Source organism: Canis lupus, chromosome 7, assembly GCF_011100685.1.
Source record: "Canis lupus familiaris isolate Mischka breed German Shepherd chromosome 7, alternate assembly UU_Cfam_GSD_1.0, whole genome shotgun sequence".
Classification (NCBI taxonomy): domain Eukaryota; kingdom Metazoa; phylum Chordata; class Mammalia; order Carnivora; family Canidae; genus Canis; species Canis lupus.
The window spans coordinates 10,023,308-10,049,560 of record NC_049228.1 but is presented as its reverse complement, the minus strand read 5'-3'; the positions used below and the strand labels follow the sequence as shown (position 1 = coordinate 10,049,560).

Genomic DNA, 26,253 nt, shown 5'->3' with positions numbered 1-26,253 from the left:
AAGGCCCACAGGGCCCAGTCACCTTAATCACAATTTCAGAAAACTTGGCACTGGGACGTAGGTTGGAGGCAGGCAGGGAGCACAACAAGAGGAAATTGAGATTGCAGCAAAAGCTCAAAGTCTGGAGAACCATGACCCCCGTCATGAAATGCAGAGTTCCAACTGGACTGACCTTTGATTTGCAGTCTTAACACTGAGGTCCTGAGCAGGATATGTGTCAAGATTCAGGGCTAAGGATGGTGAGGGCCAAGCACTAACAGAGGTATGCCTCACAGATCAGCCCAATCACCCCCTCCCCTCGCCCGTGCATTCCTCAGAAACACTGAATCCCGGGTCTTCCCAGAAACCAAAGAAATAGGGCAATGGGCAAGTCACACAGGCACCAAGCAGCCATGATGAGGGAGCCAGACTCTAGGTCTTATGGAGTAGACTTGCTTCTCAGCTCCATACGATGAGGTTATGGGGACAAACTAAGCCTGTAAATACTGAAATCCTCTACAGACTGAATGTCTGTGTCTTCTCCCCACCCTCAACCCCTCCAATTCATATGTTGACATCCTAACCCCTAATGTGAAGATACTAGGAAGTGGAACCTTTGGGAGGTTAGTAGGTCATGAGAGTGGAGCCCTCAAGAATGGGATTAGTGCTCTTATAAAAGAGATCCCCGAGAGCAACCTTCCCCTTCTGTCATCACTGTGAGAACTCAGTGAAAAGAGGGCCTATGAACCAGAAAGTGGGCTCTCACCAGACACCTACTCTGTCAGACCTTGATCTTGGACTTCCCAGCCTCTACAATTGTGAGAAATGAATTCTGCTGCTTATAAGCCACCTTATCTTTGGTCCTCTGTTATAGCAACTGAAATAAACTAAGACAAACTCCTTGCCTAAGTTAGGATGGGCTCCAAAAATGGGTATGAGGAAGAGCACCTAGAACTGGGTATAGGAGGGAGCTATGATGTGCTAAGAATTGGCAGGGGAAGTGTAGGGAAGGAGGAGGGGAGGAGGAAGAGAGGAAGATGAAACAGATGCTAAAGATAGTTTGCTTTTGAGGGAATTCAATATCAGCTTTTCATACTTTTGAATGTAAATCTCCATCAAAATACCATTAATAATTGATAAGGTAATATCCTATAAATATCGGTATAACTACCTCACAGGATTGTTTTAAGGCTACTATTAATATTTAATAAGGTATGATACCTTATTAATACTTAGGTATTAATTCAATCTAGTATATAGGGCTGTAGTGAGGAATAAAGAGAAGTATACAAAACGCCTAACACATAAACGATATTTATGAAATAGTAATTATTACTGAGACTATGAATTAGAAGTCCACATCAGAAACTCTGGAGTCAGGCAGACCTGAGTTCATGTGAACTTGAGCAAATCATTTAAAGTCACAAAAACCTCAGTTTCCTCATCTATCAATCAGGAAATAGTTCCTACTTCACAACACTGCTCTGAAGATTAATGCTATGATATTCAGCATTGTGCTTGTCATGTAGTAAATGCTGAATAAACATTAGTTATTATCTTGTTTTATGAGGTCCTTATCGTTATGTTTTTGCTTGGTTTGTCCCTGATGTCATCACACGTGCTATTTCCTTGTTAAAGATGGCATATGGCATTCCCCCACCACATCTTTTGCAATATCAATGCTTTTGAAATCCTGAAATCAATTTGGAAGAATTTCTTCCTTCTAATCCTTATTGAATCTACTTTCATTACGTTTTCCCCCCTTAAATTCTGTAGGTTGGCTCCCGTTGCCATTATTATTTTAATTTAGGACATTCTTGATCCACAACCCATTATTCAAACTCAGCACATCTTGTAACTTGGAAACTCTGTGTTCCATAACAGTCATGCCCTTGACTGTAAGCATGACACTAGATTCATGTCTGCAGCAGTTGTTTTGTCCAATCACCCTCTTCCCTCCCTGTAATCCCTCCATTAGTAACTTCATGACAATGAGTGAGTACCCAGCATTATTTTTACATTATTTTAGTGGTACCTTTCCCCAGGTACTTGATGGCCTTCTCTCACCTCTGGCTGTCATCCTACTTTGTTATCCAGTCCTTCTCAAGGCTTATTTTCTTTCTTTCTTTCTTTCTTTCTTTCTTTCTTTCTTTCTTTCTTTCTTTCTTTCTTCTTTCTTTCTTTCTTTTTTCTTTTTTTAAGATTTTATTTATTTATTCATGAGAGACACAAAAAGAGAGAGTGAGAGGCAAAGACACAGGCAGAAGGAGAAGCAGGCTCCATGCAGAGAGCCCGATGTGGGACTCGATCCTGGGTCTCCAGAATCACATCAAGGCCTATTTTCTTTCTGTGTGTCCTCTTCTTTGAAATTTTCACGGATTTAAATGTTGGTGCCATTCACTAAATTCCAGCTTCCAAATCAAAGAATAGGTTTAGTGACTTGGTTAGCAGAAAGATATTAGTATACTATATTATATAGAATGATTATGTTCTTATTAGCTATGAATTGAATTTTTTTTAAAGATTTATTTATTTATTTATTAATGATAGACATAGAGAGAGAGAGAGGCAGAGACACAGGCAGAGGGAGAAGCAGGCCCCATGCAGGAAGCTTGATGTGGGACTCGATCCCGGGTCTCCAGGATCAGGCCCTGGGCTGAAGGCAGTGCTAAACCACTGAGCCACCGGGGCTGCCCATGAATTGAATTTTAGCACATAAAATTTTACTTTAGATGTCCTAGGAGAGTGAACTCCTAGGGAGGGAAATCTACCTATAGTAAATAGTAAATCCCTTTGGAAAGCACATAATTACCCACTAATTTATGTTAGTACATAAAAATATGAGAATATCAATATAGTGTCAGACCTATTACTTATTTGGGATTGTGTCTCTAGGAAGAGTTTATGAAGGTCATAGCTATCAGACCTACTTAAAAGTTGAAAGAAGCCCTACAGCTTGCAGCTTTTTGGGTCTCTTAGGCATAATTTTTAAAGTGATGATATATGAAAAACAAATACACTTCTGGGTAACCTACTGAATTAATCATATTTACTTATATCTGTTGTCTTCTAAAATCTTACTAAAGTGCTAAAGGGGAGGGGATTAAAAAAATACAGGGGTGTCTGAGTGACTCAGTCAGTTGGTTAAGTGTCTAACTTTTGAGATTTTGGCTCAGGTCGTGACCTCAGGGTCATGAGATTCCATGGTTCCATGCTGGGCACCTAGAACCTGCTTAAGTTTTTCTCTCTACCTCTCCCTCTGCACCCTCCTCCCAACTCTCTCTCTCATTAAAAAAAGAAAAAAAATTAGGCCACCTGGCTGGCTCAGTCAGTAGAGCAATGTGATTCTTGATCTTGGGGTTGTGAGTTTGAGCCCCACACTGGGGGTGGAGTTTATTTAACTATAAATAAAATAAACATCTTTTTTAAAAAGATACAAATCCACAAGGAAAAAGAGAACAAGTATGGAGACCACAGCAAATGAGAGATGTGGACATGTTGGAAGATGGAAAGTGGCTAGGTGATGATAAGTGACAGTAGAAAGGAAGTCCTAGCTAATGCAATTAGACAAAAAAAACAAACAAAAATTCCCAATCAAAATTTCAGCAGGTTATCTTATACATATCAACAATCTGAATTTAGAATTTATATAAAGAGGCAAAAGACCCAGAATAATCAACCCAATGTTGAAGGAGAAGAATAAAGGCAAAGGACTGACACTACCCAATTTCAAGATTTATTATAAAGCTGTAATAATCAAGATAGTGAGGCGTTGGTAAAGGAATTGACAGATAGATCAATGAAACAGACTAGAGAGCCCAGACTTAGACCCACATAAATATTGTCAATTGATCTTAGACAAGGGAGTAAAGACAGTTACAATGGAACAAAGATAGCTTCTTTTATAAATGGTGATCGAACAATAAGACATTTATGTACAGAAAAGTGAATCTAGACATAGACCTTACAACCTTCACAAAAATCTATTCAAAATAGATCATAGACCTAAATGTAAAACACAAAACTCTAAAATTTTTAGAAGATAACACAGAAGAAAATCTAGATGACCTTGGGTTTGGTGATGACTTTTTGGATACAACGTTGACAAAAGGCACCATCCATGGAAAAAATAACTGATAAGCTGGGCTTCACTAAAACTAAAAACTTCTGCTCCATGAATGACAATGTAAAGAGAAAAAGAAGACAAGCCAGATTGGGAGAAAATATTTATAAACAACACATCTGATAAAGGATTGCTATCCAAAATATACAAAGAACTTTAACACTCAGCAAAAATACAAACAACAACAACAAAACCCAAAGAAAAATTGGGCAAAGGACTTGAACAGATACCTCACCAAAGTAGATATGTAGATGGCAAGTAAGTATATGGAAAGATACTAAATATCATATGCATTAGGGATTTGCACATTGAAACAACAATGAAATGTCACTAATACTTATTGGAGGGATCACAATACAAAACACTGACAGCCACCAAATGCTGGTGAGGATGTTGATAAATAGGAACTCTCATTCATTGCTGGTAAGAATGGCCACTTTGAAGACAGTTTATTTTATTTTTTTAAGATTTTATTTATGTATTCATGAGAGACACACACAGAAAGAGAGAGAGAGAGAGAGAGAGAGGCAGAGACACAGGCAGAGGGAGAAGCAGACTCCATGCAGGGAGCCAGACGTGAGACTCCATCCCGGATCTCCAGGATCACATCCTGGGCTGAAGGCAGCGCCAAACCGCTGGGCCACTGGGGCTGCCCAGTTTGATAGTTTCTTAAAACTAAACACATTCTCATCCTAAAATCCAGAAGTCATTCTCCTTGGTATTTACTGAAAGGATTTGCAAACTTATATGCACATGAAACACTACACATGGATATTTATAAAAACGTTATTCATAATTATCCTAACTTGGAAGCAACCAAAATGTCCTTCAGCAGGTGAATCAATAAACTGTGGTACATCTAGACAATTATGAATATCATTTAGCACTAAAAAGAATTATCAAGTCGTATAGACATGGAAAAAACTTAAATGCATATTACTGAGTGAAAACATAAGCAATAAAACAGCAATTACAATTCATGTCTCAGTGTGTTTTAGAGGTAATGGAAAAATAAGTGAGCACTTTCAAGCATATAATCAAAGAGTAAGCTGATATGTCATTGTAAAATGTGTGATGCAAAGAATTAAGTTTTCTCTACTAGCCTCAAACTAACATCAATAGCATGGGTGCAGCCATTTATGTCATATGATACATCATATAGATTACCTGTATTTACCGCAGGATAGAAGTCATGATCCAGAGTTACTAAAAGTGAAAATGGGTGGTTGTGGCAGGATGGAGGGGGGCGGGGGAGTGGAACAGGATCTGGCTAGCTCAGTTAGTAGAGCATACAACTCTTGATCTCAGGTTCATGATTTCAAGCCCCATGTGGAGCATAGAGCTTACTTCAAAAAAAAAAAAAAAAATCAAAGAAATGAGGAGTAGAGGTAGAGAATTGTAGAAGTTAAACATAAAGATATGCTGTGGTTTTGAATGTAATAGCAGTGTGTTTAATATATGACCTGAACTACCTAGGCAATGGACAGATAAGCTCTTTAATAAACCCACAATCAGAAAATTCAGAAGAGTAAATGGGAAACATTAGAGAGGGAAACAAACCATGAGAGACTCCTAATTCTGGGAAACAAACAAAGGGTTGTGGAAGGGGATATGGGTGGGGGGATGAGGTGACCGGCAATGAGGAGGGCACTTGATGGGACAAGCACTGGGTGTTATACTATATGTTGGCAAATTGCATTTAAATTAAAAAAAAAGAAAAAAAGAAAAGAAAATTCAGAAGTGTAAACATCCTGAGTCCTTGTCCAACCACTTCAGGTTCTGAGGCCTCAAATTTTTCTCAAAGTAGTCAAGTATTTTTCAAAGTGAGGTCTATCTTGCCAATAAGAAACAAATGGATATCATGTGTCTCTTCCAGAGGAGATATTCTGAAAAGGACACATTATTTATGAAGGATTCTAGCCAAAAATACATAACCCAAATCTAATCACTAGAAAACATCAGCCAAACCCACAATAAGGGATGTTCCATAAAATAATTGGCTTGTGTTCTTTAAAAAAAAAATGTCAATGTCATAAAGTAAAGTTAGGCTCAGGTACTGTTCCAGATTGAAGGAGACAAAAGAGATGTCACACTAAATGCAGTATGTATGCAGTCCCTGGATTAGATCCTGTATGGGGACAAAAAGTTGTGATAAAAGGCATATTGAGGCAAATGATAAAATTGGAATATGGATTGTATATTAGATAAAAGTATCTTATCAGTGTTGTTTCCTGATTTTGATAACTGATCGGTGATTATGTAGAGAGAATATTCTTCCTTTAGGAAATGCACACTGAAGTTTTAAGGAGTAAAGAGGTATGATGTGCAACCTATTCTCAAGTGATTTAGAAAAAAAATTATAGAGATAAATAGAGAAAAGAAAGTGATATAGTAAATGTAGCAAAATAAAAATTGATGAATCTTATTAAAGCATATGAGTTCTTTGTGCTATTTTTGCAACTTTTCTGTAAATTTGAAATTATATCAAAACGAAGGGTAATTTTAGTTTTTATTTATTTTTTAAGATTTTATTTATTTGAGAGAGAGAGCACAAACAGGGAGAGGGGCAGAGGGAGAGGGAGATGCAGACTCCCCACTGAGCAAGGAGCCCCAGGATCAGGACCCGAGCCAAAGGCAGGCAACTGAGCCACTCAGATGCCCCCAAAATAAAAGGTAATTTTAAAAAGTGCCCATGGATCACCTGTATCAGAATTCCGGAGTATAGTTGCTAAAGATGCAGACTCATGGGTCCTGCCACTGACTACTGAAGCAGATAATCTGGGGGTAGAGTCTGGGAATTTTCATTAAAGAAAATTATTCTTGGTGATTGCTATGCATACTAAAGCCTAAATACCACTGGAGTGGACTTAAAAATAATTTTCTTAGCCTCATCAGTCAAATGTCTTGAAGAATTATACTCCTCTTCCTCCTCCTAAGAGTTCAAGTGTATCATGTGCTTGTCATATGGTAAAGACTGCATATTTTCCATTCTCGCAATCATTTCTATGAATTGCTGTGTTCTTTTCACAGATGGTGTAAAAGGTTAGAAAGCTTAAGTAAACTGCCAATGTCTCATGCTGTTTTTAAGAGATGGAACCAGGATTTGAATCTATGGACAAACTGATTTTAGGGCCAGCCACACTCTTGCCATCATGCCCTTGAGCCCAGCTGGGAAAACACATGTTCAGATTACAGGCTTCAGTGATCATAAAACTGACATGTTGTTTGTCTCTTAAAAAGTCAGTCCTTAATTGCATATTAAGGAAGGAAGCAGTGATGCAGCTAGAGCAATGAGCATTATGATAAGGCATGGAATTTCCCCTGCCAGTTCTGCATCCCGGTGACAGAGCCTGGGCTCTGTGATTAAAATAAGGCCACAGCCTATTTGTCCTTCTAGATCACTACTATGATTTTCTCATACATTTTGTAGATTCTCTGCAGTCTGCAGGTACCAGGCCAGGTAAGGTCTGGATATACCTTCACCAAAGATAGATCCACTCTCAGCAAAGAGGGTTTCCTTAATGAGATGAAATGTCATAATGGTTTTAAATAAGGAAAGGAATTATCCTCAATGAACCCAAAGAAATGCCTTGACTAAAATGAAGTAGACATTTCCCAAAGAAACTCCTCAGCTGGTCCTGCCTCCTCTGGTCCAGGGCACTGTAACTCTTCTGAGGCTCAGTCCTCTACAGAGGAAACAGCCAGCCTACAGAAGAAAGCTTGGAGAAGTGGCTGGAAACCTCACTGAAACTTCAACAACAAGCCTGTAAGAACATTGCTAATATGGACAGAGCCAGACTAAAAACCAGTCTGCCAACTCCAGAGGCTGAAGACGTCTTTCCACTAAATCATGCTGCCTTCTGAATGAAAAAGATAAATACTGACAGTTTTTGCAGTCATAATCTCATGTATTTTTGTAGATTGATAAGGGCAGCCCTTGTGGTAAAAAAACAAAAAACAAAAAAACAACCAAAACTGTGTTTTTCAGCTGCGTTAGTTGAAATGCAACACATAAAAAATTAGTAGTGGATTTTGTTGTTGAGAGACTCATCCTTTCTAACTAGAAAAATGAAAAAATTTCAGGGATATTTTGAAGGGATTGAAGAACCATCCCCAGCTTCATCCTATGACTATGCAGTTGTCGCCCTTAAGAATCTTCGGTGGCAGGTGACATGATCTTATGTACTGAAAATCCTAAGGAATCCACAGAAAGAAACTAGCACAGCTAATAAATGAGTTCATCGAGGTCACAAGAAACAAGATTAATATACAAAAAACATTTCCTATACACTTACAATAAAAAATCTGAAAATGAAATTAGGAAACCAGTTCTATTTACAATAGTATCAAGAAGAATGAAATACTTAGGAATACATTTAATAAAAGAAGTATAAAACCTATATTCTGAAAACTACAAAATATTGTTGAAAGAAATGAAAGAAGATCTAAACAACAAAAAAGACTTCATATGGATACTCCCTGGGACTCTATGGAATGCAACATAATACTTATCTAAATCCCAGTTGTTTTTTTGTTTTGTTTTGTTTTGTTTTGTTTTGTTTTGCAGAAATCAGCAAGCTGATCCTAAAATTCATATGGAACTATTCAAGGGTTCCAAAATAACCAAAACAATCTTGAAATAGAAGAATGAAGATGGAAAGATTCACACTTCTCAATTTTGAAAATTACTACAAAGCCACAGCAATTAAGACAATATGGTATTAGCATAAGTAGAGACAGGTTTGTAGAGGTGCCAAGAGACCGACAAGACCTTCTGCTGGGACTGAGGGGAGAGAAGGCAGATCAGAAGTTTCAGGTGAAGAGGGTATTGCATTGGAAATGAAACGGACAGGATGGATGCTGATCAGAGATACACAAAAGAATTTCCAAGGGTGTCACTCTTCTGTCCGGCTGTGTGATTTTTTTCCCCCACTGAGCCCAATACTTTCAAGATGAGTTGAACAAAAAAAGGGGGGTGGGATTCAGGGCAGGTGTAATCCTTGGTTTTGCAGGGCAGGTGTAATAAAAAGACTACAGGAAGGTCAAGTTGAAGGTACTTGTGAGAGTACTTGTGAGAGAAATGAGGTGAGAGATGCCCAGTGAGAGACAGCACAGGAGATAATGGAAGAATGGGGGGTTCCAAGTTGGCAGAGATGGACAGAGCTGGAAGGATAGGTTGTCATGATCAGAGGCCAGAACAATGGAGCATAAGATGTCATAATTGAAGCAGTTCTGGGCAGTGACAAGGCCCAAGGAGAGCCTGAGAATGGGTTGCTGGTGGGTGAGTGCTACAGAGTCCCTAAATTTGCATCTTTGGAGCTGCTAGATATTGGGGCAGCCTTTTAGCTTTTCTGACTGAGCAGTTATCATCGGGGATGGAGGCAGAATTTATTGCTACCTTTAAAAGAGAGAGAGAGACACATGCCTACCTCTGTCACACATGCAGTTGGCTTCCAAATCATCTAAACTCATCCTGGTCACCTTTGGAAGATTTTCAGAAATATTTCATTAACCTTATTTTTAGTGCTTTTGTAATGAAATGAGTTTAAGCTAAAATTGCTAAATATCACAGAGTAAAATAATTGGGCTCCTATAGGGTATAATTTAACAATATTAAGATATGCTAATTATTACTTTGCAAAGAAAACATTTATGTACTTTACAGATATAAAAAAAAAAGTTCCTGCAGGTTTATTAGAGACTTTATATTAAATATAAATTGGAGAAAGACAGCAGAGCTGTGTTTCAGTGTAAATTTTCATTCTACAACATCAAGCTTTTATCGTCATTGTTTGCTTCGTCCACACTCCTAATCTCTAAAGCTATCAATTCTTTCTCATAGTGCAAAAAGGAAAGCAGCGGCGGCGAAGTTTTATATACATATTGTTCGCTCTTGCTACTAAAAAGATGGGACATCTTGCAAAGAATGTTAAAATGATCACAAAACTACAATGACAATCTGAAGTAAATAATACTTTGCTTAGCCAGCTTTGGTTTAGAAATATGAATTGAGAGAAAACGGGAAAGGGCTAAGAATTTAAAAAAATATGAATTAAGAAAAGAGACAGAAATAAATGATTGTTTGGAAATACCATGAGAAGCACAGTTCCACACTAATAAAAGCTAGATAAGAAGTTGGTGGTGAGTATGAGAACACTTTTTAGTAGGAGGAAAATATTTTAGAGCAATTCAGGTGCAAGAGTTCCTGGCTCCATTTATAGCAAGTCTATGTGGGGTGAGGTGTGGTTGGTAGGCTATAAAGAAGATTGTTTTCCTTGTGGAACACATTGATTAGAAGGGATTTAAATGGCCTTTGCTTAAGGCAGCAAGTTAAAGAGCCATAATTTGCTCTTTATAGCCTTTGATTCTTGTAACAAAGGCCCAGACCAGGTAGTTTATACTTTGACTTGGATGATATCCTCTGGGTCCACCCTAGTGTTGCGGTGCTTAGCACAATATCGTTTGGCTAGTCCTACGTGGGATTCGAAGTCCAGATTTCACGTTTACACTGGAGTTCATCCATGTGGTCTTGGAAATAGCATTTCCAACCTCCCACTAAGTCCTGCCAACTTTAACTCCTAAATTTCTCTCAAACGATCCTCTTCTCAACTCCACTGCCACCACTCTAGACCAAGCTACTACCCTCTCTTGCCTGGATCCCCTAAAAATCTAACTGGTGTTTCAGTTGCAGTTCTATCTTCCCATACTTAGATTTCCACGTAGTAGCCAGTGTGTGAGCCCTTAGAAAAAATGAGATCCTGTATCTACTAAGGTGACACCCCCAGACTGCTTTCCTTTGGTCTCTCTAATATGATAAAGATATCATTTTATGTCTTGCCTAAAGTCTCTTTACTGTACTTTGGACTTTTCTGTCATGCACAGTCAAACCGGATTCTAATGAACGATATAGGTACTTGAAAGTCAAGAACGCAAGGGTTAATGCATCAGGTGCCATCCTGGTGTCTCCTCTTACAAACCCTATGACCCTGATAGATTAGTCAGCTAATCTTTCTAAGCCTTTCACCTCTCACATGTGAAATGGAAATAACATTCCTGAAGGGTAATTGTGAGGAGCAAATTAGATTAACTATATAAAGTATCTAGCACGGTGCACAGTACACTCTCAATAAATGTACTCTTTTTTAATCATATTTGGGGCATTTCTTTTTTTTTTTTAATTTTTATTTATTTATGATAGTCACACAGAGAGAGAGAGAGAGAGAGGCAGAGACATAGGCAGAGGGAGAAGCAGGCTCCATGCACCGGGAGCCCGACGTGGGATTCGATCCCAGGTCTCCAGGATCGCGCCCTGGGCCAAAGGCAGGCGCCAAACCGCTGCGCCACCCAGGGATCCCTATTTGGGGCATTTCAATAGGCCAATATGGGACACAGAGAGAGCTGTGGATATTCAGAAATTATCCACATCTAGAAGATTAGCATGGCAGTAGTGGACCTCATGGTTTGGAAGGTGAATTGACTAGAAACAGGGACATGCTTCAAAAATCTCAACTCTAGCTGACAGCAATTGCAATGGAAGGGAAGCCACCACTTATTGGGCACATTTCTGTCCAGGCACCTTCTTGGAGTTAGAGCCACAATGATAAAGAAAAATACACGTGATTCTTATAGAGTTTACAGCCTGGTATGAGAAACAGACATTTAACTACTTATGACCAGTTATATGACAAACTGTTATGAAGGGAAGGGTCAGAATGTTCAGAGACCTTGCGCCTGGGCAGGGGTGGGCGGAGAGGCTAATGTAATGAAGTAGGATTAAACTGATATACAAAGATGGACATGATTTGACCAAGTGAAGGGCAGCAGAAAGTTCCTTCCCTGCAGGGAAATGAAAGGCAAAACCCCTGAGGTGGAAAGGCATACAATGGGTTCTCATAAATAAGATAAAGCCAGTGTACCTGGAATGTGAGCCCAAGGGGGAAGCCTTGTGTAGGATCAGCTAGAGAGGGAGGCAAGAGGGGCAGTTCTATAGGGCCTCATAAGCCATTATAAAGGGTTTTAGTCCAAGGATGGACATTCTTCCAAAAAGGTACCTACTCTATTCCAATGTTTCTTAAATGTGCCTAACCATTAGAATCATCTGGAGTTCTTTTTAATTCTGGATTTAGCCTCATATAAAAATTTAAACTATATAATTATTATAACTTGAATGGCACTACATTTTTAAAGTCTCATACTTGAAGAGGCAGCATTTTAGCATCACTCCTTTGCCCATAGCTTTGTTTAATTCATAGTACTTAAAACAGGAACTTGTGTCTACAAGACTATACAGTAGGAAACCAAAGGATGAGATATTCTTTATTGACAGTTCCCATTTCACAGGTAATACCTCAAGAGAATGTGTTTTTCTTTAAGATTTTATTATTCATGAGAGACACACACACAGAGGCAGAGACATAGGCAGAGACAGAGAAGCAGGCTCCCTGTGGGGAACCCGACCCAGAATTCAATCCCAGGACCCCAGGATCATGACCTGAGCCAAAGGCAGAACTCAATCACCAAGCCACCCAGAGAATGTCCCAAGAATGTTTTTAACTTTGCATTTTCCCATAGAAATAATATTCTGGAAGAGAGGGGTAGAGAGACAGGGCCTGCCAGCCTTTGGGGTGACAGGGAGTGGAACCCCAACTCCAGGGCCTTTTGGTGGCTGTATTGGGAGGGAGAAGCTGGTCCAGGATCCCCTGGCCAGACTCTAAGTTTCTCAACGCTGTGTGGTTGACAACAGCTGATTCCAGACACTTTTTAAAATTATTTTTTATTTTTTCTAGAGGAATTAGTCAAACAATTCATGAACAAGAAAAGTTTTTCTACTCGTACAATTTTATTTGTTTTCCCAGGGTAAGTATATCTTAAATCACCACCATTCCCCTACCTGCCTCCTCTCTGGTGACCATCAGTTTGTTCTCTATATTTAAGAGTCTGTTTCTTGACAATCATGCCAAAAAGACTGAAAAACATTTTTTTTTTATTTTTTTAATTTATTTATGATAGGCACACAGTGAGAGAGAGAGAGGCAGAGACACAGGCAGAGGGAGAAGCAGGCTCCATGCACCGGGAGCCCGATGTGGGATTTGATCCCGGGTCTCCAGGATCGCGCCCTGGGTCAAAGGCAGGCGCCAAACCGCTGCGCCACCCAGGGATCCCCCTGAAAAACATTTTAAATGAAGTCTTAGCAATATTATTTCTTCTGCTTTGATTTGGATGATAATGATGATGTCATCATTCAAGGTATCCTATTTCTCAAATAAAAAAAAAGAAACTAATTTGCATAAATTAAACATTGAATTAAAAAATTAATTTCCCAGGCGCCTGGCTGGTTCAGTCAGTGGAGCATGCGGCTCTTGATCTTGGAGTTGTGGATTCGAGCCCCACGTTGGGTGTAGAGATTACTTAAAAATAAAATCTTTTAAAAACTTTGTTTCCTACCATAGATAAGGCAGTAAACTAGAAACTGGGAAAATAATGAGAAAGGCAGGTGATGTGGAACGCCTAATCTCAGCAGAGAACCTGAAATATAAAACATCCAGTTTTGTGGCAAGGTAGTGAGCATTGAGGCAGAAGCATCCATATGGAGGAAGAGGCAATGAATTCTGAAGTGCTGGGAGATTCTTTGATATCTAAGCTGGGCCTCAAGGGATGAATATAATCAAATAGACACAGAGAAGGGAAAGCATAAACAAAGAATGCATGAAATTGTATGTGTGAGGTTATCCCGCGCATCCTTTCAAGAGGGTGAGTACCTTAGTGTGACTAGTATAATAGAGTGTGGGGGGCACAAGACAGGGAAGGGGTGAGGAGGGAGTGCTAGGAGGTGAGACCAGAAAAAAGTAGCATCCTCTGAAACTTCCTGTCTCTCTCAGTGGAGAAGAGCTTTTCCACCAGTGTCTCTTAGAGCCTGAGAACTTCGAAATCAAGTCTCAGCTCCTCCACTTGCTAGCTGAGCAACCTAGGGCAGACTGTCTAACCTCTCCATCTGTAAAATAGGCCTAACAATCTTCTTTGTGATGACTGAATGAGTTAATGCATGTAAACCATTGAGAACAGGGCCTGGAACATCGAAAGTGATTAATACATGTCAGCGATCATTACTGTTTTAACATAATGACCAATAATGTCATTATTTTGGTTCTGTTAGGAAAATACAATTTAAAATCTGAATTTGTCTTTTTTTTTTTTTTAGATTTATTTATTTATTTGAGAGAGAGAAATGCATATGTGGGGGAGGGACAGAGGGAGCAGGAGAGAGAGAATCTCAAGCAGATTCTCTGTAGAGCAGAGCCCAGGGTGGGGCTTCATCTCAGGACCCCAAGATTATGACCTGAGCCCAAATCAAGAGTAAGATGCCTAACCGACTGAGCCACCCAAACGCCTCTGAATTTGTCTTATAGATGTACTACATTGACTTCATAGGTTTCATCAGGGGAGGAAGTTGCTGAAATGGGCTGCTCCAAAATATCTTACAAGAAAGGGATCCCTGGGTGGCGCAGCGGTTTAGCGCCTGCCTTTGGCCCAGGGCGCGATCCTGGAGACCCGGGATCGAATCCCACGTCGGGCTCCCGGTGCATGGAGCCTGCTTCTCCCTCTGCCTATGTCTCTGCCCCTCTCTCTCTCTCTCTGTGACTATCATAAATAAATAAAAATTAAAAAAAAAAAAGAATACTCAAATACTACAGTCCCTGAGAATCTCTACTACAGAGGTATTAAGGTTCATCGGATTTTAGGAAGTCCTTTATAAAGTGTTCATTCTTTAGGAAGAGGGAACACAGGAAGTTTACCACACAGGGCTGAACCAAGGAAAATGCAACATTTGCCAGGTAAGAAGGTTCCAGCTTAGAGGGTTGTCTGGTGAGAGAGTAAGGGGTCTTAGGTGGGGTCTTAAGTGCCCTTTGCAAACTAGGGTTCATTTTAGTACTCAGAGGAGGGGAAAGGGAAATTAGCTGAAAAAGAGGGGCACCGAGGAGGAGAATTATTTACTTCACCATATTGTTTAGGGCAACGTTGCTAAGAAAAAGTAGCTGAAATGGTTTAAATGAAGCTATAGTCAAGTCTTGATGATTTGACTCAACTTGTCTAAACGATATTAAGGCTATAAGCCCTCATATGTTTTAGATAAAATGATTACTGATACTAAATAAAAGAAAAAAATGTTATATATACATATTTCCCTGTTTGAAGTTAAAGCTGACTAGTAGTCAGAATTTGACTCTCTTGGGGAGCTCATTTCTGATTTGCAACTGTTTCTAGTGATGGGCGGGCACGGAGGAAGCTGTGCCAAGTCATCGCACACTTACAGCACTGCCGAGGGGCTTTCCCCCTAGACAGGAACTAGTTCACTGGAGCTCTGGTGCAGAGAGAGGCCCAGGTAGGTGAAATGTTTCTGTAATTGCCTCGAGGAAAAAGAGAGGGCCCAGGGGGATTCATCTGCCCAAGGGATCCCCTTCCTGGTTATAATCTAATTCCTTACGTGTTTGTGGACCAGATGGGTGGAATTAAATCTTCTAAGGTGTTGTGGTTAGATGGCTTTTAAAATGTCTGGAAACTCCTGGAAATGTGAGAAGTCATCTTTCTCTTTGAAAAGACCATCTTCTTGTGGTTCAGATGTGGGCTTTTGAAACTGAAACTATTAACACGCCTGTAGCTATAGGGTGGAGTCTGTTCTCCCTTTTCCCCTATTGGGGTGCACATGAAGGCTCTCAAATTCTTGACTAATGCTTGCGTTTTGATAAGCAGAGCTCTAAGATAGCAGGAAGCTATTGAAGAAGGTCCTTGCTTTCTTCAGATCCCTCTAGAAAAACTGGTTTTCTCAAACTCATTACAGTCATTCAAAGCATCTATACATGAGTCTGCTTGTGCTGTCTTGGAAATAAGCTACAACAACAAAAATCTCAGGAGGGTATGTAAGTGGGTTGAAAGGTGGCAGGGCAGAAAAAGTTTATATAGATATAGGTTTTATATCTAAGATGAACTCTGAAATACTATAAATTAAGCATCATCTGAAATTGTTCCCTGAAGTCAGCTCAAATGTAGATTCTTATCCATTGTAGGTACTGAATTACCTGTTGTTTTTAAAAGATTTATTTATTTATTATTTGAGAGAGCAAGTGAGCAGGGAGAGGGGCAGGGGAAGAGACTCTCCAGTAGCTTCCCCACAGAGCCGTTGCAGGGCTCGATCTCTCGACCCTGTGACCATGATCTGAGCAGAAATCCGGAGTCAGCCGCTCAACTGACCGAGCCACCCAGGCGCCCCAATATTGAATTGTCTTGAAACTGGATGTGCCGCAGTGGTCAAGAAAGTTAAAGCCCGTTCATTCGCCCTGGGCAACAAGACAAAACAAAACAGAAGACCAGGGCCTATCTGCACTTGGAATATGGTGTATTGCTTAACTTGCTTAACTTCAAGAAAAGTCTAATGAGACAGGAGCCAGTCAAGAGAACAGCTGAAATAATCAAAATTGGGGCTTCCACATCCCTCCACAAAGAGCTACTTAAATCGCAGAATTCTGCAGTGTAAACAGAAGGATGATGCTATGGCTGTACCGTGTCCACCGAAAGCACATATAGCGAAGCCCTCACCCCCAGCACCTCCGAATGTGACTGCATTTAGAGAGAGGGCCTTTAGAGAGGTGATGAAGTTAAAATGGGAGTCCTGAGGGTGAGCTCTAATCCAACGTGACTAGTGTTCTTATAAGGGTTACAAATATACAGGAAGAGACAGATGTCAGACGTGTGTGCGCACGCGTGGCATCCGCCATGGTAGGACACCGGGAGTAGGCAACCAGCTACACGCTAGAGAGAGAGGGGTCTCAGGAGAAGACAACCCTGTTGACTACTTAGAGCCTCCAGAGAGAGTGTGGCCCTGCCGACACCTTGATCTCAAGCTTCCGGCCTCCAGAATTGTGAAACAGTAAATTTCTGTTGTTTAAGCCACCCAGTCTTTGGTACATTGTTATAGCAGCCAAAGCTGACTAATACAGATGAGAACACATATGATCAAGTAATTTAAAATTAGGAAGGGTCTGGGAAAGATAATGTGATTATCTCAGGATACCTCTAGGTCAGGTTTTCTTAAAGTCTGTATGCTACTCGCATCAGAATTACCTATGATATTTTCTAAAAAGCAGGCTGGCTCCCAGGCCCCTGTGGGAGTACTGAAGTGTTTTGGTATGAGGCCCAAGAATCCATCTTTTCAATAGACATCCCGAGTGGTGTTTTGCAGGCTAATGTCTGAGACGCACTGTGAAAGGTCCTGCTCAACCTCTGGCCCTTTTTTGGGCCTGGCTGGTATTAATTACATCTCAGCAAGTGCTGGTGTATCTGGTGCTCTGGCGGATGCTCACTAATCCAGGAACCAGGTATAAATCCCATTGTATGTTCTCTCTAAATGTCAGCCAGTGTTTACCAACATGTGGGAAATCCTGAAGGGGATAGATCAAATAGAATCCAGGTGCCTTACCTGTCTTACTTGCTCAAAAATCTCATGATATATAAAGAAGAACTCAACACCAAGAAAACAATCCAATTAAAAAATGGGCAGGGGACATAAATTGGTACTTTTCCAAAAAAGACATACAGATGGCAAACAGATACATGAAAAGATGCTCAACATCTGAATAATCAGGGAAAGGCAAATCAAAACAACAATGAGGGATCACCCCACACCTGTCAGAATGTCTAAAATATAAGAAATAAATGTTGGCGAGGATGTGGAGAAAAAGGGACCCTCATGTATTGTTGATAGGAATGCAAGCTGGTACAGCCACTGTGGAAAACAGTTCCTCAAAAAACTAAAAATAGAACTACCATATGATCCAGTAATTCCACTGCTGGTATTTACCCAAAGAAAACAAAGACACTAATTCAAAAAGATATGTGCATGCCCATGTTTATTGCAGCATTGTTTATAATAGCCAAGATATGGAAACAACCTAAGTGTCCATCCACAAATGAATGGATAAAGAGGATGTGAGGGATATATATATATATAAATATATTATTCAGCCTTAAAAGAATTAAATCTTACCATTTACAACAACATGGATGGATCTAGAGGGTATAATGTTAAGTGAAATACATCAGAGAAAGAAAAATACAATATGATTTCACTCATATGTGGAATTTAGGAAACAAACCAAAGGAACAACAACAAAAAAGATATAAACCAAGAAACAGACTCTTAACTATAGAGAACAAACTGGTGGTTCCTGAGGGGAGGTGGGTGGGAGGATGGGTGAAATAGGGGAAGGGGATTAAAAACACATTTATTGTGATGAGTAATGTACAGAATTGTTGAATCATTATATTGTGCATCTGTAACTAATGTAATGCTTTCTGTTAACTATACTTGAATTTAAAAAAAGAGAATATGATGGCATATTTTGAACAATATAGTGCATATACCATTTGCCTCATAAGATTTATTTAAAGATGCTACTACCATGGTATCTAAATTCTCAGAGAAAATACAGAGGACTAGAAAGGGCATATCTAACTTTTCTACTGCTAGTAAAGGGAATGGAAAGTTGTAAGAGGGCCTGTGCCTTTATACGCCCTACATAGTTAAAATATATTAGCAAAGGAGATAAATAACATCTATAAAGACAAATGGAAAGGAATCTAATCAATTCTTTTAGCCAGAGCCCGGGCTGAAACATCGCCAGAGGGAATGGGAATAGAAAGTCTTCTTTCTTATGGCATAAAGGTGAATTCTCTTTCTTCCACCTGTGGACCAACGAGAGAATTAAAGAGAGACAAAGAAATAGTTGAGAGTCCACAGCAAACGCGGTAACAAGTATCTTCAAAATAGGCAGTATAGGTGGCATTCTGATTTAGACGTTGTTAGTTCACTAGGAACATGTAAGAACTGCTCCCAACCCCTATTTAAAAATTTAATTAAGGGATATAAGATTTTAAGGTGTTTTTTTTTTTTTTTTTAAGTGAAATTTAGGTAGGCCGCTTGAGAATGTTCAGGTGGCCAGGTCACTGGGTTACTGGTCCCTGCTCCTTCCTGCGGCCCAGCATCTGAAACAGAATGCAACCCCCGTGCTCCCGGAGTGCCCGGGGCTGCCCAGGGAGGGGTACCTGGGGCCACCAGGCTTTGAGCACCGGAGAGCAGGCCCTGCCTAAGGGTTTTCCTTCCTTGAACTACATTTCAGTGTCTCTGTGTAGACCACCCCATTCCCATTGGATTCGTTTTTTTTTGGGGGGGGGGGTGTTTTGTTTTTTTCCTTTAGGGGGAATGGGGGTGGGGACACGGATGGGGAATTGGAGTTGTCCCTAATGGGCTGGGTGCTCTCCAGAAACCAGAATTCTGGCACTTAAAATGAATTGATCTTAAACTCTCGACCTGAATGCCCTGGGGAGGTGGAGAAGCCGTGAGAGCCACTGGGCCTCGTTAGGAAGGGAAAGAGCACCTCAGGCCCTCCCCGGAGACCGCTTCCCAGCTGGGGGACCAAGCGGTCAGCCGCAGGCGGGGGCGCCCTAACAATGCGAGCCGGCGGGGCGGGGGGGGGGGGGTGGGGCTGAGAGGGGCTCCCGCCCGGCCCGCGGCGCCCCCCGCCTGGAGCAGGGCCCGCTGCCCTTCCCCAGGCCCGGCCGGGCCGCCGGCTCCCCGGGACCCGGGCTCGGCGAGGTCCCGCCGGCCTAGGGCCCTGCTGCCCCAAGGGCCCGCCCCGCGGACGCGCGGGGTCGGGGCCGCGGCGGCGGCGGCGGCGGCGGCGGCGGCGGCGGCGGCGGCGGCGGCGGCGGCGGCGGCGGCCGCGGAGCCTTCATTAGAGGGCGCTCTGGGGGCGGCCCCGCCGCCGCGTCTGCTCCCGCCGCGTCCTCCCGCCGCCGCGCCGCGCCGCGCCACCCGGCGAACGCCGCCCGGCCCGGGGAGCGAGGGTGGGCGCCGCAGCCGCAGCCGCAGCCGCAGCGGGAGCGGGAGCGGGAGCGGGAGCGGGCCCGGGCCCCGCCGCCGCCTCCTTCCGCCGGCCCCGCCGCCGGCCATGCATTCTTCCGGCGCCTCCGGCTCCCGCAGCCCGGGCCGGGGCCCGGCCAGCCTGAGGTAACCGCGGCTCGGCGGGCGCGGGGCTGCGGCGGCGCGGGGCCCGGAGCGGCGCGGAGGGGGCGGGGACCGGCTGTCGTCGTCGTCGTCGTCGTGGTGCGGCCCGGGGCGGCGGCGGCGGCGGCGGCGGCGGCATGAGGGACGAGGGCGCGGTAGGCCCCGAGGAGGAGGCGGGGGCGCGGGGCATCCGCCCGCCTCCCCGGACCCGCCCCGGTGACAGGTCCGGCCTCTGAGTCCCCACCGTCCCTCTGTCCGCAGGCAGCCGCGAGGGGAGTAGGGCGCCCGCGCGCCTCGGCCGCCGCCGCCGCCGCCGCCGCGTCCATGCCCGCGACCCCTCGGCCGGGGACCCCCGCCGCCGCCCGCCGTCCGCGCCCGCTGAGGTGAGCCGGGCGCCCCCGCCGCCCCGCCGCCCCGCCGCGCCCGCCGCGCCCCCTCCCCGAGCGCTGCCGCCGCCCCTCCCTCCCTCCCCGCTCGGGGACCCCCTTCTCCTCATCCCTGCGGCTCCCTGCGGCTCCCTGCGGCCCGGCGCCCTCCCCTCCCCCGGCCCCGCCGTCCTTCCTCCTCTCGCCGTGTTGGCCCCCACTTTCTTCCTCTTACCTTTCGGCCCTCTTGTCTAGGCCCCTCTCCTTTTAAAAAATAAAAAGGGGGGGTGGCGGCGGCGGCGGCGGCGAGCAACCCCCCGCGTCTGTGCCGCCAGCGAACCCTGTGAGCGTAACTCCGGCTGCTCAGCGAGGGACCCGCGTACGGCGCGGCGGCCGCGAGGCGGGGGGAGGCGGCGCGGGACCCGGGTGCCCCTGGGGCGCCCGGGGCGTCCGAAGCCAGCGGGCCGCTTGCCTTCCCCTAGGTCCACGCAGCAGGACTGCGGTGAGGCGCGGCTCGCCAGTGAGCGGGAGTAGTAGTATCCTTCGCTAAATATATTATGACATCCCCTGCGCGGGGCGAGCGGCTCCCTTGACCTTGCGCGGCTCCTCCCCGCTCGCCCCGGCCCCCCTCGGGAATCTCCCCGGATCGCTCTCGCCGAGGTACACGCCGCACCAGCACAGCGGAGCCCCTCGGTCTTCCTCGCGTGGGGTGCGTGTGCGTGTGCGTGTGTGTGTGTGTGTGTGTGTGTGGTGTGGTGTGTGCGCCGGAGGCGTTTTCGGTGTTGGGGACTGTTTGGAGGTGTGGATCCCTTTTTAAATGAATTTTCCTCTCGCCTCAGGAAGACAGGACGGCCGCCCATGTGAGCATGGCTGTGACTTTGGAAGAAGCGCCGTGGCTGGGCTGGATCGTGGTGAAAGCCCTGGTGAGGTTTGCCTTCATGGTCGCCAACAACCTGGTTGCTATTTCATCCTACGTCTGCTATGTGATCGTACTTCAGCCCCTGCGACTGCTGGACAGTAAGCGGTTCTGGTATATTGAAGGAATCATGTATAAATGGCTTTTAGGAATGGTGGCTTCTTGGGGATGGTATGCTGGATACACAGGTAAGAAGAGTGTGAGCACTTGTGTTTAACGCGCGTGAAACCATTTGGAATTGTTATGCTTAAGTCAGGAGCCATGATTAAATGTATGTTACACTTCAGGGGTTGAAGATGCTTTGGTGCTTTGGCTCTTAAAACAAAACAAAAATTAGATGGAAAACAATTCTATTGAGTTTTGGTGTTTTTGTCCCCACCCCCCCCCCCCCCCGGCCCCTGCACCCCCACCCCAAAATCCCGATTTAGGAAGGATGATAGTTTGAGATGTATAATTTCATAGTGATATATGATGAATTTCTTAAATCATTATGTTTTGAATGTGCTTGGCATTTATCAAAACCCGTCTGCCAAAACTCACCCAGAGGAATAGGAGTGGGTTATACAAGACTTCGAGGGCTTATAAAATGAAATAACGTATCTAGCTCATAAATGCGTTAGGAATTGAGAAGAAGAACTGAGCCTTATTTGTGCTAAGGTAGTTCAGTAAGTTTTTTCATTTAATGTAGTATTGGACTGTGTTAATGTTTTGAGCCAAGCAAAACATGGCTTTCTTTTTCTGTTACGTATGTTTCTTTTGTTTACCAGAATCTATATTTTAATCTCATAAATCTGTGTTGGACTAATAAATATAAGAGTTAAGTTTTATCTGTCTTAAACCTGATTTATTTTCTGAGTGTCTCTAAGTAGATTTATACTTCTACCATTAAATTGCATTTTGGGGAGCAGGAATAATGATATTCTGAAGCGGACTTTTAAAGAACTAAATAAGAAGTAGTGTTTATTTTTTATTTTCTGTTCATAAGCCTTATGTTCTTTGAGAACTTGGGCCTCTGCTGTGAAAATTCTTGAAAATTCTGTGTTGCTTATTACATTTATTTGGCTTTTTTTCCCCTAAGAATTAGGATGATGAAAAAAAAAAAAGCATTGAGGTTTCTAGCACTTGTCTTAGACATTGAGGCTTTTATCACAGAATTGTATAATTGATAGCTTCCTTAAGAGATCATGCCGCAGATGCTGCAGTCAGTGGAGTCTGGAATTCATAGCTTGGAAGAGTGAGGAGGGCACGAGGGTACTCTCAGGGTCAAACAGCATGGCAGTTCCCCATTTTAAATTCTCTGTCTCCTTCTTTCCTGCCCAGGCTGCATCTGCAGATTTTATCCATACACACAAGAGAAAAGGACTGACAACACATAGCTTTTATGGAGTCTGACAGACTCTTGCTAGGTCAGAGTGCTCTTGGTTGCCCCACATGAAGCATTTTTTTCCTTCTTGCAAAGCTATTTATTATTCTGCAAGACCTAGAGCTCCCAGAATAGTGTATGCTTTGCATCCTTGTCTGGGTGTCATTGAGATCCTGATGCTCTTTGGATACAGTAGGTGAACTTCTAGTCCTTTTTTAGAACCTTGTGGTGGTAGTAGTAGTGGTGGAGAGAAAAAAAAAATGAAGTTCTCATCTCTGATGCTGAATTCTTACCTGAGTTATGCTGCTGTCTTAGAATTGCTTTGCCCTGTATAGTTTAAGCATCACCAAATATGGTATGTGGTACTAGTGACTTTGCTCTGCATGTAATACGCTTCTTTGCTGGTTTTTAATGAACTCACAGTATTTTTAGATAAAGTTCAAGAAGTTCATTTTTACTTAAACACGATGAAATTAGTGAAACGTTTGTGTGTGGTTTCTTTGCGTATATGTGCTAGCATGATGGGCAGCTGAAAAACATTTGGTATTGACCTTGAGATCACACTGAGTGCAGTGGTGCTGCTTGAAGTGAAAGTTATCCTTTGGCCACTGCATGGCCGCAGCGCATTTCTGAGTATATTTTCTTGTGTTGTCTTTCTCTTGTTGACTATGGAACTGCAGAGTTTCTTTTGCCACCTGCTTGGAAAGTGGTCTTGGCGTGATCCACATATTTTAGCCTTTCTGAAGCATCTGTTCTCTTCAGGCTACTGCATTCTGACCATTTAAATAGACTGTTTCCATGTTTATGTTTTTTTTTTTTATATTTATTTATGATAGTCACAGAGAGAGAGAGAGAGAGAGGCAGAGACACAGGCAGAGGGAGAAGCAGGCTCCATGCACCGGGAGCCCAATGTGGGATTCGATCCCGGGTCTCCGGGATCGCGCCCTGGGCCAAAGGCAGGCGCCAAACCACTGCGCCACCCAGGGATCCCTCATGTTTATGTTTTAAATGGTTTTCCTATAGGTGAAATACTTTGAGAGGGTCTGGTCATGGTCTGATCATAAGGGAACGCAGTCAAGAGGTCAAACAAATGTAGGAATGACTTTCGTGGAAAGCCACAGCTGGGTTAAAGAAGCACCACAAGCAGGGACTGATGAGCAGATGTACACACCAAAGAGTCTAGATTATTTTAGCCTTTGTCTGGATTACATATTCCATTTCTTCCCTTTGTATCAAGAGGAAGGTGGATTTCAGATTTTTCCTTCCTCTGTACTAAAGTTTCACAGATGGAAGGTTGAATGTTGCCAAAGGAATTCTGCTCAGCAGATTTGGGATGTTCATGCTTTGGAATAAAAATTGCCAAACTTTGTTGAAAGGCACTTCTGAGGAAAACTTAAATATTAATTAATTAAATGTTAATTGGGAAGCTGAAAATTGAATATTGGTATTAAATGTCATTTTTTCAAATTGTGACATTTAGTCTAAGACAAGTCAGTCAGCCAGCTCTGCTGCTCATGTTGACTATCTAACTGACACAAACCCACATGGTAGGTCCTTAGCCGAATGGGGCTATTTAAATTTAAACTGATTAAAGTGAAATAAAATTTAAATACACTTTCTCAGTCACACCAATCACCTTTCCAGTGCTCGGTACTAGGTGGCTAGGGGCTACTGTAGTGGAAAGCACAGACACAGAACGCTTGCATCTTACCACAGAAAGTTCTCTTGGACAGATCTGATAAATAGTATGCCTTTCTCCTTTTTCTTAGGAAAATGCATTTTACCTTTATAAAAAGGATATCTTTCTTTTTTTTTAAGATTAATTTATTTATTCATGACAGACAGAGAGAGAGAGGCAGAGACATAGGCAGAAGGAGAAGCAGGCCCCATGTAGGGAGCCCGACATGGGACTGGATTCCCGGTCTCCAGGATCACACCCCGGGCTGAAGGCGGCGCTAAACCTCTGGTCCACCAGGGCTGCCCAGGATAGTTTTCTGAACATAATTTTAAACTTTTTTTTTTTTTTTTTTTTTTTTTTTTTTGTGAAGACAGGAAGATTTATTAAAGTTTTATAAAACTATCTTTTAATTTGAGATAGTTGTCACAAAAATGAGTCCTTAAAACTCAGACTCGTTTCTTGGATGGCAAATGGTGAGGCTAGTCAGCGACTACCAAGAACTTGAATGAACATTCTTTACTTAGTTTGTGTTTTCAGAGCTGGAGTACTGCCTGTGACACAGAACACAGTGAAAGGGCTTTTCTGGTCTTTTGCCTGTTTGTGACTTTCCAGGGGAACACATTTCTTGAAAGAACTCTGGGGACATTGGGATTTTCATCCCCAACTTGCTACTAGGTAGTGATGATTGTTGCTACCACGTTTCCTTTCATGGAAAGTGCTGTATAAACATCTCATGTTGAGGAAAAATTTGTATACTGCCTTTGCCCTGATATTTCAAGAGCAAGCCAAAAGAGGTACTAGCTTAACTAATGATCCATTTCTGCTGTTTTCTTCAGATCTGGGATAAATTATGACACTTCCCTCCCCTCAATTTAAGTGAAGACTGATAAATTCAGAGAGGGTTTTTTTTTTAATAAAATATGTTTTAAAATAGTTTATTTTAATTTTCATTCGCGTATCTTAATACATTCATTGTTCGGGATCCCTGGGTGGCGCAGTGGTTTAGCACCTGCCTTTGGCCCAGGGCGCGATCCTGGAGACCCGGGATCAAATCCCACATTGGGCTCCCGGAGCATGGAGCCTGTTTCTCCCTCTGCCTATGTCTCTGCCTCTCTCTCTCTCTCTGTGACTATCATAAATAAATAAAAATTAAAAAAAAATTCATTGTTCCCCATCCAAAAACATGCAATTAAAGTCTCTTACACAAAATAATTAAAAAGCTCTTTACAGATAGAGACATGGTCTTTATAACCCTAGAGCCTAGTTTGTTACCTGAAGCTCGCAGAGTGCCCCTTAAATATTCTTGAATGGTTCCTTTTTTCTTTCTTGGTCCCAGCTGAGGTGTGTTGGCTGCCTACCTTCCTGAAACATCTGATGATCAGGGCATTGCAGTCCACGAAACACAAACCCTGAACTGGATCATGTTTTTTTTACACACATACACATTAGATATATTTCCTACAATGTCATATTTGTTAGTTTAACACACCTTCATTGAGCTTCTGTTATGTGTGGGAACAGGTATCCTGGAGGGACTGAGATGCACAAGACATAGTGGCTGACTTTAAGGAGTTCACAGAAGCCTTGGTGCGGAAGATAGCACACTGACAATGAAAATGTCCTGGTATAATGCTCTAATGGAGATGTACCATGGAATGAAAGAGGTGGGAGCCTCTCACATCAGTGGTAGGTGGTAGCAGAGAGGGAACAGGGAATTTAGGGCCTGAGCAGCTTTAAATGCCTTTTTTTTTCCATTAGGGAAATATTTTCTC

General features: G+C 42.8%; 1 protein-coding gene and 2 long non-coding RNA genes across 3 annotated transcripts in view; 2 read left to right on the top strand and 1 right to left on the bottom strand.

Moving 5' to 3' along the window:
* Nucleotides 1–21,248, bottom strand: part of LOC106559017 — a 55,480-nt gene extending 34,232 nt beyond the window's left edge. The window contains exon 1 of the long non-coding RNA XR_005361908.1: nucleotides 20,760–21,248. This is a non-coding gene — a long non-coding RNA (uncharacterized LOC106559017). The remainder of the gene's footprint in view (nucleotides 1–20,759) is intronic.
* On the top strand, nucleotides 8,460–20,441 carry LOC119872498. The gene is made up of 3 exons (XR_005361914.1): nucleotides 8,460–9,383; nucleotides 15,365–15,482; nucleotides 20,421–20,441. It is a non-coding gene; the product is annotated as an uncharacterized LOC119872498 (long non-coding RNA).
* Nucleotides 20,484–26,253, top strand: part of LPGAT1 (lysophosphatidylglycerol acyltransferase 1) — an 81,709-nt gene continuing 75,939 nt past the window's right edge. Inside the window, 3 exon segments of the mRNA XM_038542072.1 lie at nucleotides 20,484–20,514; nucleotides 20,517–20,542; nucleotides 21,364–21,628. Coding sequence (XP_038398000.1) covers nucleotides 20,484–20,514; nucleotides 20,517–20,542; nucleotides 21,364–21,628 — 322 coding nt within the window.